Genomic DNA, 18,523 nt, shown 5'->3' on the forward strand with positions numbered 1-18,523 from the left:
GGGCTTAGAGGCTGGGAAATAGTTGGAATAGGGTAAGCAGACATAATCTAGTACCAATTTTAAAGTCATAAATTCTGAACTTAATTTTATATTTCCATTATAAATTCTTATATCCACATTTATAATGGAAAAGACATAGACTGACTTGCAAAGTACTAAGATAGGGGATCAAAATATGGTTAAAAGGCAGGAGACAAAAGGCGGCATAATGAGAGAAATCAAAGAAATAAAAGACAAAAACAAGATACAGTATGGGAAGAACTAAACAGGGATAGGTACGTAGAATGAGAAAAATGAAAACTGGCCAAGTGGAGCAGGCATCAACAATACAGAGTCAGGAGGAACTTAAAAGTAGATTTACATCTTGGGACCAGACCCATCACAGAGCCCCAATCCCAGCACCAACCCACTTGCCTTTTCCATCCCTGGAAACACCAGTACATGAACTTGATCGATAAGCCCAAATTTTATCAAATTATTTACCATTGGTCCTGCATACCTTGCTGCATTAACAGGCAACTTCGCTTGAGAATCAGGTTTCTTCCCCAAGGCAAGTCAGTCAATCAACATGTACAACAGGAGAACAAACAACACAATTTTAGAGTATGAACAAAGCCTATGCAGAAGGAAGGTACTACTTGTTCCAGTATGGCATTCCACAAAGAAAAGAAGATGACTGCGTACAAGATACTCAACCTTTCCTCTTCATACATATTCTTCATATCCCACAGGGATCATAACTAAGTTGCATCTTAACTGAATGAAGGCAAGCCCTTTGGTAATTCCCAACAGTTGGGTGGATTTGTCATAAAGCCAGCTTCTCTTTAGGTCTAAACAACAATGTTTAATACAAATAAAATGTAAGTTCCACATAACAACCTTTTGAATATTTTGAACATCTGAGGCTAGCCTATAAACATAGTTGTTAATAATTCCAGGTTTACATCTTGCTAATTAAATAGCAATGGAGAATGTACTGGTAGGAAATACAAGAGAACCTCACTGAACTGCCATCAAATATCATCACACTATAATAGTCCACAAACTCCAGATGGCCAAGAGAAACTTAGTTCAAGAAGTGAGTGGGAGCAATGCTGGGAGACAGGGTTGGAAAACCCATCACTACATGGAAATTTTCCTCCGATTCTCTGCTGACTATTGCCTTGTCTATACTGCTTGAAGCCTTGGTGGTCAAAATGTTATCTTGAACCTGAGCCACAGTAGCTTTGCGTTCAGATCTCAGGATCCTAGCATGGCCTACAGTCCATTGTTGAATAGTTGACAAGGAGACTGAGCATTGGCACTTCAGGCTTATTCTGCATTTCAGCTCGGTCAATTTTAATGCCAAAATTTTGGATATTCATAGTGTACCAATACCAACTTCTAAAGGAGGCTCCATTCTCTGCCATTTATAAATATTCACGTTCACCCATTTTCCTCTAACAGGACACCAAGTTAGTCGTAGCAAGACTTCACCCTCCCCACCACCCGCCTCCATAGTTTTTATAGCAATCCAGAATTACATTAGTCTTCTCTCCAAAATTTATGGATTGAAGGTCCATTGACAAACCAGAAAATCCAACGGCATAAATGGCAATGGAAAAAGATACCTGCAGCCACTTGCAAATATAAATACACCCGCAGTACATTTTTTCTAGATGGGACTGGTTAAAACCTATGCTTCACAAGGGCAAAATGGAGTTCTGTGATTCTTCCAAACGTCCAATAAACTTCAAGAATACTTTGAAGGCTGTGATCAAACCAGATCAAAACTTGCGGTGGGAGTTCAATTAGCAATAATACTATCAGGGTTTTCTTTATGTTCTGTTCTTTGTCAATACCATAGAATATATCCAAGGAATAGTAACCCAAGTAACTCATGATGAATATTTATAAATGGCAGAGAATGGAGCCTCGTTTAGAGGTTGGTATTGGTAAACTATGAACATCCAAAATTTTGTCATTAAAATTGACCAAGCTGAAATGCAGTGTAAGCCTGGAGTGCCAATGCTCATCCTCTGTCAACTGTTCAACAATGGACCGTAGGCCATGCCAAGAGTGGAGCTCCTGAGATCTGAACGCAAAGCTACTGTGGCTGCTGATTCTCACACAGATGTGAGAAGTTACAAATATGCAGTTTGAGTTGCCAACCAGGAAACAACTGACACCCAGGAATGCCTTAATTTTGATACAGCGAGAGAGAGAAACGTGGGACCAAAGCCCCATGTTGGAATATCAAAGTGGCACTGCTTTTGTGACTCATAGGAACAGGAGAAGGCCATTTAGTGTCTCAAGCCTGTTCCAGCATTCAATGAAATCATGGCCGGTTTATATCCTAAATTCACCCACCTGCCTTTGCTCCATATCCTTTAACACGATTGGCTAGAAAAAAATCTATTGATCTCAGATTTAGTATTATTAATTGAGTTATCATCCACTGCTTTTTGTTGGAAAGCTTTCCACACTTCTACAAGCCTTTGCATGAAGAAGGGTTTCCTAACTTCTTTCCAGAATGGCTTGACTCTGATTTCAATGTTAAGTCTCCTCGTCCTAGACTCTCCCACCATCAGATAATGTTTCTCTATTTCTACTCTATCAATTCCTTTCAAAATCCTAAAACCCTCAATCAAATCACCCGAAACCACCTATATTCCAAGGAATACAAGCCTATTTTATGTAATCTCTCTTCATAATTTAACCTTTAGAGCCTTGGCAATATTCACTGCCAGGGACGCTGGTGGAGACAGAAACCCTCAACTCATTTAAAAGATACCTGGGCATGCACCTGAAGTGCTGTAACCTGCAAAGCTACGGACCAGGTGCTGGAAGGTGGGATTAGATTGGGCGACTAGTTTTTTCAGCCGGCGCAGACACGATGGGCTGAATGGTCTCCTTCAATGCCATAATTTTTCTATAGTTCTATCATTCTGGTGAAACTGTGCTGCATTCCTTCCAAGGCCAAAATATCCATTCTAAGGTGCAGTGCCCAGAACCATACACAATATTCCAGATGTGGTGTAACCAAGGTTTTACATAGCTATAGAAAAACTTTCTCCCTTTATACTCTAGTCCTCAAGTTATAAAAGGTTAATATTGCATTAAGCTTCTTGATTATTTTTTGTACTGGTTACATTTTAGTAATCTGTGCACATGGACCTCAATCGCTACGGACCTCTACTGTTCATTTTTTTTAAATTTCCGAAATATACTTTATTCATAAAAATCTGTAAAAAAAAAAATACATTATCAAACAGCACCTAGTCAGAAGTTACAAACAGTGCAAAGGAGGTCAGTTTCCTTCAATACAATCACGAGTTGCCTCACAACCCTTCCATTTCATTTGTCATGCCGTATACATTTTTACATTTTACAGCAAACGAAAATTTCCTGATACAGTTCGAGGGGTTTCCCATGGATCCAGCCCCTCCGTTCAGCTTGGTGGGGGGACCTTACACAGTGGTCTTTCCCCATTGAGCCTTTGCTGAGGCTGCCCCAAGCTTTAGTGTGTCCCTCAGCACGTAGTCCTGGACCTTGGAATGTGCAAGTCTGCAACATTCAGTCGTGGACAACTCTTTGCGCTGGAAGACCAGCAAGTTTCGGGCAGACCAAAGGGCGTCTTTCACCGAATTGATAGTCCTCCAGCAGCAGTTGATGTTTATCTCTGTGTGCGTCCCTGGGAACAACCTGTAGAGCACAGACTCCTGTGTTACAGAGCAGCTTGGGATGAACCTCGACAAAAACCACTGCATTTCTTTCCACACCTGATTTGCAAAGACACATTCCAGAAGGAGGTGGGCAACCGTCTCTTCCCCACCACAGCCACCGCGAGAGCATTGTGCAGAGAGGGTGAGACTTCGGGCGTGCAGCAAGGATCTGACTGGGAGGGCTCTTCTCACCACAAGCGAAGCTGCACCTTGGTGCTTGTTTGAAAGTTCTGGTGATGACCTCCGCTATTCACTAATACAGTAGGGGAATTCACTCATCTGAACTGATGGCAACTTTGCTGGGGCAGGGCAGTGTTAGCTGCACAACTGACTCACTATAACGGTTTTGAGTGTACTTGGTGCTCAGACTGGGGATCAAAAATGGAGGAATTTCATTCCTCACAGTACTGTCATTTCTTATCTTGATTAGCATAAAATTCATCCATCATCAGATTTGGGTTCATGTTTTCCTGAATCTGTAAACTAATCTGCATTTTACCAGTATGTCTTTGAAAGCAGATTGACACTAACTTCATTCAGTAATTTAACCCTACAATCTAGAAGTTGGGAGTGAGATCTAAAAAAATTCTTAAAAGAAATTTGAACAGGGTTCATCTCTGCACAACCTAATGCTGTAATATCATTTCTGCCCATAAATACAGGGGCCGTTGGTCGATCCAAAGTAGACATGACATTAAGGTGGTGAAACTTTATTCTATCAGCTGATCCTGAGTGTCATCACCAGATTTCCTTGACTGTGGTTTCCAGCATCAACAACTTCAATAAGTCAATGGTCAATGTATTCGACACATCAAAACTGTACAGCAACCTCACAAAATGCATATTTTTCCTTTAAATAAAAAGGGAAGGTTCACACTGCACATGAACTGGTGCGTTCCCCATTCTGTTCAAAAAATTCTGTGTTGCTTTTTTTCAATAAAGGGAAAAAATTAAATAAAACACACTTTCAAAATGAAAAAGAAAGCACTTTCATAACTATAGCAAAAAACACAAAAACAAACAAGCAGACCGAACAAAGTATCCAAATACTTACTCAGATCCAATACATCATCTGTTTTAATCAGGTCCTCATCCCTCGTCAGTGGTAGCTGAGTCTCTGGCTCTCCTTGGAGTTGTAGTGACAAAGAACGGAGCATAAAGAAAACCCTGATAGCCTATAAAATACAAAAACAAAATGACAGTTCAGCATTAACTCCAGCAACAAGTTTTGAAATTAGTTCAACAATATTCTAACAAAAGTACATTGTTATTGTGAAGAAAGAAGAAATATCACATTGATCCTGAGATGTTAAACGCAAGGCCTGTCTGTCCCCTCAGATGGACAGAAAAAATCCCATGGCACAATTTAAATAACAGTAACAGTGTTTCTGGTCAACATTTGTACTTCAACTAACCTAAAAAAAAAAAAGAGATTTTCAGGACATTATCTAATTGCGCTTCACGTGACCTAGATGCTTGCATATTGGCTGCTGCGTTTACTGACATTACAACAGTGACAACATTTCAAAAAGTAATTAATTGGCCCTAAAAAGCTTCGGGACATCCAGAGGACGTGAATGGCCCTAGATAAATGCAAAGTTCTCCCTTCTTTATAAAGATTTGTTGCAACTATTTTTTTTAAAAAAAAGATAATTTTTATTTTACTGCCTCCATTCTTCACCGGGCAACTGCCTGAGGCTCAACCAGGCTGTTGGCAACCTTGGTGTCATACTTGACCCCGAGATGAGCTTCCAACCACATATCCGCATCATCACAAAGACTGCATATTTTATCTTGTAACATCGCCCAAACCCACCCTTGTCTCAGCTTATTTGCTGCTGAAACACTCACCCATGCATTTGTTACCTCTACACTTGACTATTCCCAATCCACTCCTGGCTGGCCTCCCACATTTTATCCTTCATAAACTTGAGGTCATCCAAATCTGTTGCCTGTGCCCTTACTTGTGCCAAGCAACATTCACCCATCAATCCTGTGCTTTCTGACCTACACTGGCTCCCGATTAAGTAATACTTTGATTTTAAAATTCTCATCCTTGTTTGCAAATCCCTCCATGGCCTCTTCCTTCCCTATCTCTGTAATCCCCTCCTGCCCTACAACCCTCCGAGATATTTGCGGTCCTCTAATTCTGGCCTCGAGCATCCTCAATTTTAATCGCACCACCATTGGTAGCTGTACCTTTAGCTGCCGCAGCCCTAAGCGCTGAAATTCCCTCCCTAAACCTCTCCGCACCTCTATCTCTCTTTCCTCCTTTATGAAGCTCCTTAAACCTAACTCTTGGATCAAGCTTTTGACTATCTGCCCTAATATTGCTGTATGTGGCTCAGTGTCAAATTTTGCTTTATAGCTCCTGTGAAGTGTCTTGAGACATATTATGTTAAAGGTGCTCTATAAATATAAATTGTTGTTGATACTTCAGGATTGCCTGCAAAAGACTTGGCAGGAAAACGTCGCCCCAGACCTACCATGGGTGCTAAAATTGTCTGAACAATTTTTCTTGCAAAAATACGAAGAAAGCAAGACACACCCTCAGTCATCTGAAGCACCATTTGCTGAGACAGGACAGGCATTTAAATAGCGCATGGCTCCTAATGTTGTTTCTTTAAATTCATATGGAAGGTTCTCTAACTCTGATAAAGATATTTGTTACTCATACCAATAATATTTTCTGTTCCCAGTGTAACTAATTCAAATTCAAGAATAGCCATGTTCAACATAGTAGAGGTAACATGAATGAAAGGACAATTTTGATTGACAAACATTCAAAGCAAAGTGTTTACTTTAATAAATTACTGTAATTCTGGTGGTGTAGTTAGAACTTGGCCATTGTTCTGACATAGCATCCTCCTAAGTAGCTATCCAAGTACACTAATCAACTTGCACCAGGAGCACATTCTTTCCAGCGATATAGATGTGGCAAGTTTAACACAAGTCTGCCGATTGTTGGACATGGACTGGGCATATCAAACACAAATACCCATTTTTATACTGGCAAAGAGGAGCAAGACAGTCCTCTGGGTTCTGCATGGCTCGAACTAGCACAGACTAATGCAGGAAAGTCTATTTAGGCGTAAAGTGGCTTTGGAAGATTTCTTATGACCATGCATGGGTGCAGATTGAATACTTTGTATGTTAATTGTGATTGTGATGCTGTGGCTACAACTTGCTCAATGTTTAGTTGCAGCATTACAAGTACAGTTGAAAAGCACAGTTGGTGTGTGATCTAAACCTCAAACACTCACCTTATAGTGCTATAATTACCTATTACTCAGTTGCCCAATTCAATTTATCCAAATAGGTGTGCAAGTTTAGGCAATGAAATTAAAAAGAACAATGATAATTACAGTGGTATTTAGGGGAATTGACTAAATTTTTCACCAACAGTTAATAACTTCTAGGGTGTGTCTTGAGTTCATTATGGTCAACTCTAATTAATCATTTAATTTTTGCATCTGTAGACCATGCTGCAAATAATGCAAATAAAACAGTCGTCATAATATTTTAAAAAGTTATCTTTAATAAAATAATTTAATATAAAACTTCAACTAGAACTTAATTTCACTTTAAAAGATGGTGAAAGACTTCTCATTTCATTCTAAGATTATATTTTTATTTTGAAGTAAGCACTTGCAAATCAACATAAAATGAATTAATTTTGAGTTGTTCAGCTGTTAAGTTTATCAGTTCTGACTGTAATCTGGTGCTTACCCGCCTTGTTCTCTCCACATCTCCACAAGGTAGCCTTTTGACAAAGTCTATACCAGTTAGAGGGGTGCCAGTAGGAGGTAGCAGAATAGATGCATCCATCATCAGGTACTCTACATTCAGCGGTTTACTCTGGGAAACAAAACCAAAAATAAACGCAAATCTCATCGACCTGAAATGTTAACTATTACTCTCACCACAAATGCTGCCAGACCTGTCGAGTACTTTCAGCATTTTTTGCTTTTACCCCAAACAAATTGAGCTTGGCCAAATGCAACCTAGCTCCCATTAAATACTAAGCCAAAGTAACAAAAAAAACCTCCATTGAATTTGCCACCGGTTACTGAAGAATCTCTACAGCTATTGTTGAATGATTACTACTGCTCCCCCCGTAGTAAGTGTAGACTTTGAGAGCCCGAGTACCAGAACAAAATCCCCAGCGAACCAATAAGGAAGCAGAAGAGAATGTTTAGAGAACCAACAATGTTATGTTACCGTTTCTCTTTACACATCCTGAGTCAATTTTTTGCATTTCCTTCCCACTAGCCCCCCCCAACTTCTTTTGCCTACTTCACTGCTCCTGAAGGCCATGGCACATGACAGCTCTCCAGTACTTTACCCTAGTGGCTATTTTTTAAATGAGTGTTCAAGAAGTGCTCTCAAAGCCAAGCTCAATCTTGTTGACACATTTCCAGGAGTAGGAACAAGGACTGATTTTCTATGGTGCATTGGAAGCATTTAGATCAATGGCAATATCATAATGTCACGCAGAGAAATCTCAGTACAGAAGGAACAACAAACATTTACGTTTTGTTTCCATGTTTCTTCTGACACACTGTCACCTGCATGCATACAAAGCAAATACATAAGAAAAATATGGAATGTGGGCATTGCTGGCAACACCAGCATTTATTGCCCATCCCTAATTGCCCGTGTGTTACGGTCAAGTGAGGAGGGATTAAACAGCTTCCCTCTTTTCCCTCTCCTGTTTGACCGCAACAGGTTTAATCTTTTCTTAAAGTGGATGCACTGGCCATTTCAGTAGGTGTTTGATTACTTACTTGCAAGCATCATAACAAGAACCAATTGCACAGGTTTTCTTGAGTTAAAGAAAGAGGCTAACTTTATTGTACCTAAACCAAAGTATAAAAAAAACCAATGCACCAACTTTCACTCACACACAGATTACAGAATGGGGAAAAGGTAGATTGGTTGAGTTATAGAGTCCATAAAAATAAAAAAGGAATACAGTCTGATTAGAGTCAGTGTTATACAGCACAGAAACAGGCCCCTCGGCCCATCGTGTCTGTGCCGGCCATCAAGCACCTAACTATTCTAGTCCCATTTTCTCGCACTTGGCCTGCAGCTTTGTATGCTACGGCATTTCAAGTGCTCATCTAAATACTTCTGAAATGTTGTGAGGGTTGCTGCCTCTACTACCCCTTCAGGCAGTGTATTCCAGATTGCAACCACCCACTGGGTGAAACTTTTTTTCCTCAAATCCCCTCTAAACCTCCTGCCCCTTACCTTAAATCTATGCCCCTGGTTATTGACCCCTCCGCTAAGGGAAAAACTTTCTTCCTATCTAACCTATCAAAGCCCCTCATAATTTTGTATACCTCAATCATGTTCCCCCTCATCCTTCTCTGTTCTAAGGAAAACATCCCTAGCCTTTTCAGTCTCTCTTCATAGCTCCAGCCCAGGCAACATCTTGATGAATCTCCTCTGCACCCTCTCCAGTGCAATCACATCCTTCCTATAGTGTGGTGTCCAGAACTGTACCCAGTACTCCAGCTGTGGCCTAACTAGCATTTTATACAGCTCAATCATAACCTCCCTGCTCTTATATTCTATGCCTCGGCTAATAAAGGCAAGTATCCCATATGCCTTCCTAACCACCTTATCTACCTGTGCTGCTGCCTTCAGTGATCTATGGACAAGTACACCAAGGTCCCTCTGACCTTCTGTACTTCCTAGGCTCCTACCATCCATTGTATATTCCCTTGCCTTTTTAGTTCTCCCAAAATGCATCACCTCACACTTTTCAGGATTAAATTCCATTTGCCACAGCTCCACCCATCTTACCAGCCCATCTATATCGTCCTGTAATCTAAGGCTTTCCTCCTATTTACACCACCAATTTTCGTCTCATCTGCGAACTTATCAAACCTCCTATATTCATGTCTAAATCATTAATGTACACTACAAACAGCAAGGGTCCCAGCACAGATTCCTGTGGTACACCACTGGTTACAGGCTTCCACTCGCAAAAACAACCCTCTACAATTACCCTCCGTTTTCTGCCATCAAGCCAATTTTGGATCCAATTTGCCAAATTGCCCTGGATCCCATGGGCTCTCACCTTCTTAACCAATCTCCCATGCGGGACCTTATAAAAAGCCTTATTGAAGTCCATGTAGACTACATCAACTGTTTTACCCTCATCTACACATCTAGTCACCTCCTCGAAAAATTCAATCAAGTTAGTTAGACACAATCTCCCCGTGACAAAGCTGTGCTGACTATCCCTGATAATTCCCTGCCTCTCCAAGTGGAGATTAATCCTGTGTCTCAGAATTTTTTCCAATAGTTTCCCTACCACTCACTGGCCTGTAATTACCTGGTCTATCTCTGCTACCCTTCTTGAATAATGGTACCACATTTGCTGTCCTCCAGTCCTCTGGTACCTCTCCCATGGCCAGAGATGATCTGAAAATTTGTCAGAGCCCCTATCACCTCCCTTACCTCACACAGCAGCCTGGGATACAGCTCATCTGGACCTGGGGATTTGCCCACTTTTAAGCCCGCTAAAACATCTAATGTTTCCTCCTCCCTTTCAATGTTAATATGTTCAAGTATATCACAAGCCCCCTCCCTGATCTCTAAGCCTACATCGTCGTTCTCCACAGTGAAAACAGATGCAAAGAAATTATTTAAAACCTCACCTATGTCCTCCAGCTCCACACACAGATTGCCACTTTGATCCCTAATGGGCCCTATTCTTTCCCTGGTTATCCTCTTGCCCTTAATATACTTATAAAATGCCTGAGGATTTTCCTTTATATTGACCTCCAATGTTTTTTCCATGTCCCCTCTTCGCTCCCCTAATTACTTTAACTACTCCTCCCCACACTTTCTATACTCCTCTAATGCCTCCGCTGTTTTCAGTGCTCCGAATCTGCCATAAGCCTCCTTTTTTTTCCTGATCCAATACTCTATATCCCTAGACATCCAGGGTTCCCTGGACTTGTTGGTCCTACCCTTCACCTTAATGGGTACACGTTGGCTCTGAACCCTCACTATTTCCTCTTTGAAGGACTCCCACTGGCCTGATGTAGACTTTCCGACAAGTAGCTGCTCCCAGTCCACTTTCGATCAAATTGAAATCGGCCTTCCCCCAATTCAGTACCTTTATTTCTGGCCCTTCATTGTCCTTTTCCATAACTACCTTAAATCTTACAGAGTTATGGTCACTATCCCCGAAATGCTCCCCCACTGATACTTCTACCATTTGTCCAGCTTCATTTCCTAGGATTAGGTCCAGGACTGCCCCTTCTCTTGTAGGACTTTCTACGTACTGGCTCAAAAAGCTCTCTTGTATGCATTTTAAGAATTCCTCCCCCTTTAAGCCTTTTGCACTAAGACTATCTCAGTTGATATTAGGTAAGTTGAAATCCCCTATTACTAGCTTCAGCTTCTAGCTGAATTCAGTGGTCCTGAGGCTTTTAGTTTGACGAGGTAGAGTGGTTCAATGAGTCTCTTGGAAATAGCGATGCAGATGATTTCCTCCAACGGGGTTTCTAATTGTAGCCGGAGTATGCAAAGGTGGTGAGTCAACAAGCAGGATTTGAAAGCTTTCAAGTTGGAATGGAGAGAGCGAGAGCTCGAGAGCGCGCGGACGGGATAGAGAGAGACCCACTTAGGGTCTGCTCATGTCAGGAGTCTAGTTGCTTATTCTCTGCTGCAGAGAAAAACACCAGCTTAAAACCACAGATTGGGAGGGGCTTGTCACATGACAGTCATTCAGTGATTCAAACATAGCAATGAGCAGTACTTCTCTCTTGCTAAAAAGGAAAAGAACAAACAGTTCCTTTAACTTCCTGGGTCTTGGATCTTGCTGGGATACGCAACTATTTTGTCTCTCTCGTCACAGTCCTTTGCAATGTAGGATGCAATGTAGCAGACTATGTGATCATACTAAGCTGCCAGCATTTATCCCTTTTTAAATGTCTTCAAAAACAAATCCAGATCTCAAGTCAGTGGACCAAAAAAACATCATTCAACAAAACACACCGGCATAACAATTTGAATTTGTTGCAATGCAGCTACAATTCTTTATTCTTTCATGGGATGTGGATTCTGCTCGCAAGGCCAGCATTTGTTGCCCATCCCTAATTTCCTTTGACAACCGAGTGACTTGCTAGGCAATTTCAGAGGGCAGTTAAAAGTCAACCACATTGCTGTGGGTCTGGAGTCTCATGTAGGCCAGACCAGGTAAGGACGTCAGATTTCCTTCCCTAAAAGGACATTAGTGAACCACATGGGTTTTTACAACAAGTGACAATGGTTTCATGGTGACCATTAGACTAGCTTTTTTAAAAATTTCAGTTTTATTAATTGAATTCAAATTTCACTATCCACTGTGGTGTGATTAAAACCCATGTCCCAGAGCTTTAGCCTAGGCATCTGCATTACTAATCCAGTGACATTACCACTATGCCACCTCCTCCCCGTCTGTAGTGAAGGGAGTGCATGTTTGAGGATGGAGTGCCAATCAAGCTGGCTGCTTTGTCCTGGATGGTGTCGAGCTTCTTGAGTGTTGTTGGAGCTGCACCCATCCAGGCAAGTGGGAGAGTATTCCATCACACTCCCAACTTGAGCTTTGTAGATGGTGGACAGGCTTTGGGGAGTCAGGTGGTGAGTTACTCGCCACAGGATTCCTAGCCTCTGACCTGCTCTTGTAATCATGGTATTTAAATGGCTACTCCAGTTCAGGTTCTGGTCAATGGTAACCCCCCCTAGGAAGTTGATAGTGGGGGATTCAGTGATCATAATGCCATTGACTGTCAAGGGGAGCTGGTTAGATTCTCTCTTGTTTGGGACAGTCATTGCACCTGGCACTTGTTCAGCGCGAATGTTACTTGCCACTTATCAGCCCAAGCCTGGATATTGTCCAGGTCTTGCTGCATTTCTATACGAACTGCTTCAGCGTCTGAGTCGTCGTGAATGGTGGTGAACATTGTGCAATCATCAGTGAACATCCCCACTTCTGACCTTATGACTGAAGGAAGGTCATTGATGAAACAGCTGAAGATGGTTGGGCCTAGGACACTACCCTGGGGAACTCATGCAGTGATGTGCTGGAGCTGAGATGATTGACCTCCAACAACCACAACCATCTTCCTTTGTGCTAGGTATGAGTCCAACCAGCAGAGAGTTTTCCCCCCGATTCCAGTTTTGCTAGGGTTCCTTGATGCCATACTCAGTCAAAACCTTGAGGTCAAGAGAAGTCACTCTTCATCTCACCTCTGGAGTTCAGCTCTTTTGCCCATGTTTGAACCAAGGCTGTAATGAGATCAGGAGTTGAATGGCCCTGGCGGAACCCAAACTGAGCATCATTGAGCAGGTTATTGCTAAGCAAGTGCCGCTTGATAGCACTGTCAACGACACCTTCCATCACTTCACTGATGATCCAGAATAACCTGATGAGGTAGTAATTGGCCGGGTTGGATTTGTCCTGCTTATCTGAAATTTGTTTGGCTGTTTTCGTTTGGAGGACACTAGCTATTTGCAGATTAATGCTCCTGTGCCCTTTAAATCTCAGTTCCAATTCTGAGGAGATTGGTCTCCTCCTCAGACCACTTATAGTCCCTTCTACCTGGCTTATCTTTGATCTTCTGAACTGCGAGGCATTTCTCATTACGCAGGTTAGCATGCCTGTGCCTCTCATGTTGGCTGTGGCGTCTTTGCCGTAAACCTTAGTTCGCAACTGTCACAGGCAAACTCACCTGCATGTGCAGGTAGCACCCCCCCCACATTTCTCATAATGACACGTGATTGCATGGTACTCTCCACTCTTAGTGCAGCACGAGCATTTGGTACGAATCTTCTTGATCTGATGTTTCTTGGCTAAACAAGTCAATGGTTGGGAAAAGGAGACTACAAATTTTACAGAATAACCCATCAATAGGATAATGGGCTACCACCTGCTGTACCACTATTCTATCTTGATGTGGCTCGATCACCACTCTTTCTATACACGCACATTGCTGGGTAGATGCCAGTGTTATAGCTGCACTGGAACAGCTTGGCTAGGGGCGCGGCAAGTTCTGGAGCACAGGTCTTCAGTACTATTGCTGGAATGTTGTCAGGGCCCATAGCCCCATTGCAGTATCCAGTGCCTTCAGTCGTTTCTTGATATCACGTGGAGTGAATAGAATTGGCTGAAGACTGACATCTGTGATGCTGGGGACTTCAGGAGGAGGCAGAGATGGATCATCCACTTGGCACTTCTGGCTGAAGATTGTTGTAAATGCATCAGCCTTATCTTTTGCACAGATCTGTTCGGTTCTCCCATCATTGAGGATGGGGATATTTGTGGAGCCACCTCCTCCAGTTAGTTGTTTAATTGCCCACCACCATTCACGACTGGATGCGGCAGGATTTCAGAGCTTAGATCAGATCCATTGGTTGTGGGATCGCTTAGCTCTATCGCATGCTGCTTACGCTGTTTGGCACACAAGTAGTCCTGGGTTGTAGCTTCATCGGGTTGACACCTCATTTTAAGTATGCCTGGTGCTGCTCCTGGCATGCCCTCCTGCACTCGTCATTGAACCAGGGTTGATCCCCCGGCTTGATGGTAATGGTAGAATGAGGGATATGACAGGCTATGAGGTTACAGATTGTGGTTGTGTACAGTTCTGCTGCTGCTTATGGCCTACAGCACCTTATGGATGCCCAGCTTTGCTAGATCTGTTCGAAATCTATCCCATTTAGGTGGTAGTGCCGCACGAGTCCTAGTCCTTGTACCATTTGTTAATGGAAACAGTTTTTCCTTGTCTAACTTATCTAAGCCGATCATAATCTTGTATACTTCTATTAAATCTCCCTGCAATCTCCTTTATTCTAAGGAAAACAAACCCAGCTTTTCCAACCTAACATTGTAACTAAAATCCTCCATCCCTGGAATCGTTCTGGTAAATCACCTCTGCACCCGCTCAAAGACCTTCACATCCTTCCTCAATTGTGGTGACCAGAACCGGACTGAATACTCTAGCTGGGGACTAACCAGGGCTTTATAAAAGGTTCAGTGCAACTTTCCCGCTTTTGTACTCAATGCCTCTATTTATGAAGCCCAAGATCCCATATGATTTAGTAACCACTCTCTCAATATGTCCTGCCACCTTGTTATGACGGCGCTTAAGTATTTTTTTGATTCTTATTTTAGAATTATGGACATTGTTCCATTTGGGAAAACGAAAAGGATTCCATGGATGTATTTTTCCACTGCGGTCATTGAAAGGATGTAGAGGTCTTGCTTGAAAACAACATTTACCGGAAGTCACCTGTCTTCAGATAAATCAGAGGCATTTTGACTTGGGGGAGATGTTTACAGAGAAGTGACAGGTCAAGATTTTTTAGGGGTCAGGAGGCTTGACTCTTGAGATATTGTTTTTGGTTTCGCTTTGGACAGTGTGTTGAGGTGTGAACTGTTTTAAAGGCAGTTGAAGAAAACCAGCAAAGAGAGCAGTTACCATCAGCAACCTCTTCTACCTCTGAAAGCTTCCTGAGAATCAAGTACAAGAAGTAGAGAAATTGATGCTGCATTTCTCCTGAAAAGCCTGCCAGAATCCCGATGCCACAGTTCTCCTGGAAAGCCTGCCAAACTGATCCTCAACGTCGCCTGAAAAAGAACTGCTCTACAAAGATCCCAGTAACAGCTGTCTACTCATATTTGGGCGGCAAATCAAAAAGGGACAACTGACATCTTTCCTCATTTTTTTTTCTTCATGAATTAGCAAGTTTTTAAAAAAAATAACAGTGCTCTAAAGAGAAAATCTCTATTCTTTGGTTAACTGATATGTGTGTGTGTGCGTGTGTATGTGAGAGAGAGAGAGAGAGAGAGACAGAGAGAGAGAGAGAGAGAGACAGAGAGAGAGAGAGAGACACAGAGACAGAGAGTAAAAAGGGGACTTCCATATTTCAGTCTGTGAGATAATGCTTTGCTTCGTTACTGGTTAAGTCTTGTTTTATAATAAACTGATAATTTTGTGAAAGAAACTTGGTTGGTATATTTTTATTCTGGGGTAAAAAGAGAGTCTATGGTACCGGTAACTGGGTAAACATTTAAATATATGTTGTGACCTGTGGAGAATTGGAACTAGAAAAACAGTGCACTCCTCTTACCTCAGTCGTAACAACCTTCAAAGACCTATGCGCATGCACCCCCAGGTCCCTCTGTTCCTGCACACTCATCACATGCGAACATATGAATTAGGAGCAGAAGGTGGCCATTCTGCCCCTCAAGCCTACTCCACTCTTCAATAAGATCGTGTATGATCTGTTTCCTTAGAACTGTGCTATTAAGCATATATTGCCTCTCCCTATTCCTTCTGCCAAAATGCATCACCTCACACCTGTCTGCATTAAATTCCATCTGCCACCTGTCAGCCCATTCTTCCAGCCTACCTATGTCCTGTTGCAGGTGTTTCATATAGAAACATAGAAAATAGGAGCAGGAGTAAAGGCCCTTCGAGCCTGCTCCGCCATTCATGATCATGGCTGATCATCCAACTCAGCAACCTGTTTCCGCTTTTGCCCCATATCCTTTGATCTCTTTCGCCCCAAGTGCTATATCTAACTCTTTCTTGAAAAGAGTGTTTTGGCCTCAACTGCTTTATGTGGTAGCGAATTCCACAGGCTCACCACCCTCTGGGGGAAGAAATTTCTCCTCATCTCAGTCCTGAAAGGTTTACCCCGTACCCCTAGACTATGACCCTGATTCTGGAATCCCCCACTATCGGGACCATCCTTCCTGTATATATACCCTGTCAAGTCCTGTTAGCATTTTATAGGTTTCTATGAGATCCCCCCCGTCACTCTTCTGCACTCCAGCAAATATAATCCTAACCGACTCAATCTCTCCTCACAAGTCAGTCCCGCCATCCCAGGAATCTGTCTGGTAAACCTTCGCTGCACTCCCTCTATAGCAAGAACATCCTTCTTCAGATAAGGAGACCAAAACAGCACACAATATTCCAGGTGTGGTCTCACCAAGGCCCTGTATAATTGCAGCAAGACATCCCTGCTCCTGTACTCAAATTCTCTCGCTATGAAGGCCAACATTCCGTTAACCTCCAAGTTTGGTGTCAGCAAATTTTGAGATTCTACTCTGTATTCCAAGATCAAGTCAGTTATATATAGCAAATACAGTAGCAGTCCCGGTACTGACCCTTGGGGAATACCACTGTCTAACATTCCCCACTCTGAAAAGCAACCACTTACTACGACGCACTATTTCTCTCCTTAAGCGAATGTTTTATCTAATTGGATAGTGGCCCTTCTATTCCGTGAGCTTCAATTTTCTTAACCAGCCTTTTATGTGGTACTTTATCAAATGCTTTCTGAAAATCCATAGACAACATCCACCGTATTCCCTTCATTAATCTCTGTTACTAACCTCAAAAAAAATCAATTCGATTAGTCAAGCATGATCTGCTTTTTACAAACCTATGCTGACTATCCTTTATTAACTCAACTTCTCTAAATGTCCATTGATATTTTCCCTGAGTATCATTTCTAAAACCTTACCCACCACTGATGTTAAACTAACTGGCCTGTAGTTGCTGGGACTGGCCTTACACCCTTTCTTGAATAAGGGTGTCACATTTGCCACTCTCCAATCCTCTGGCACCTCCTCGTATTCAGGGAAGATTGGAAGATTATGGCAAGCCCTTTCTCTATCTTCATCCCCACTTCCTATAGAAACCTGGGATGCAAGCCATTTGGAGCAAGTGACTTACCTACCCTAAGCATAGCCAGACTTCTTCAGTGTAAAGCTTGTATAAATTCACTGATAAAGCTTATAACTGATTTTCCATGCTCAAGCTGTAAGTATACAGCTATTATAGAATTCAGGCTTAAGAGATTCAACTACTTGAGCTGAGCTGGATATTTAGCTAACTCAGATGGCCACTTACCATCATGCTTCGATATTCATCTTCAAACATATCAAGGAAAATTTCTTCTCCCTATGAAAAAGGGAAATACAAAAAAAAGTGTAACATCAAGAACTTAAACATTTACAAAGAAATCCCCTCCTTCCGATCTATCTTAAATTTCAACATAACTATCACAAAGGCGAATAAAATAGAAATGTGCTTCCTCCAAAAGGAGGAAGTGGAAAGAGAAATCAAACAAAGAGATCCCTACACCTTCAAGCTAGCTGAACAACAAATACTGGCTGAGCTATAGTAACCTATCAGGAAAGTGAAGTACCAGGGTTTAACTCTAGACATCATTAATAATTCAAAGACCTGCTTTTCCATGTTAGTGCTTTAAATTCTAGATCAACCACTTCTGTAGTACAGCACAAAATTCCAGCCCAACACAATGCTGCAGCTAGCAAAACAGCCAAGAACTTCCAGAAATATCTCCAAAATACACGCTCAAGTGAGTTCCTGTGACAGATTAACACGGCAAGGATTAGAATTGGTATGCGTTGCACCCGTTCTGAGGATGCAAAATAAAAAAACATACCAATTTAGTAGTGAGACAACCCGCGTCCAATCTGCAACAGAGTTGGCCCCACAATTAAAGTCAAGGCCCATTATTTAGACGCCTCAGACAGACACCTAAAACAAGCATTGGGCCCCATGAACCTATTTGTTTGGGACCCGCAAAAGGACCTCTTTTCACATTAGCCAGCAATGAGAAGGCGGCAGATCTGCCCCACTCAGGATTCATCAGTGACTCTTACAAATGAAAGGTAAGCTATATAAAAAAAAATTCTTATAAAAACCCTTCCTGGGGAGCTATGAGGAGCAGGATGTGCCCCTAACTGCACAGACATTGTGATCGCCCCTCACAGCCTG

At 42.1% G+C, this 18,523-nt stretch overlaps 1 protein-coding gene across 1 annotated transcript in view; it reads right to left on the reverse strand.

Annotated features, from left to right (window-relative positions):
* Positions 1-18,523, reverse strand: part of clec16a (C-type lectin domain containing 16A) — a 302,517-nt gene that overhangs the window by 126,387 nt on the left and 157,607 nt on the right. The window contains exons 17-19 of the mRNA XM_068056378.1: positions 17,630-17,680; positions 7,434-7,562; positions 4,759-4,879 (exon numbers count right to left, since the gene is read on the reverse strand). Coding sequence (XP_067912479.1) covers positions 4,759-4,879; positions 7,434-7,562; positions 17,630-17,680 — 301 coding nt within the window. The remainder of the gene's footprint in view (positions 1-4,758; positions 4,880-7,433; positions 7,563-17,629; positions 17,681-18,523) is intronic.

This window comes from Heterodontus francisci, chromosome 24, assembly GCF_036365525.1.
Source record: "Heterodontus francisci isolate sHetFra1 chromosome 24, sHetFra1.hap1, whole genome shotgun sequence".
NCBI classification, from domain to species: Eukaryota; Metazoa; Chordata; class Chondrichthyes; order Heterodontiformes; family Heterodontidae; genus Heterodontus; species Heterodontus francisci.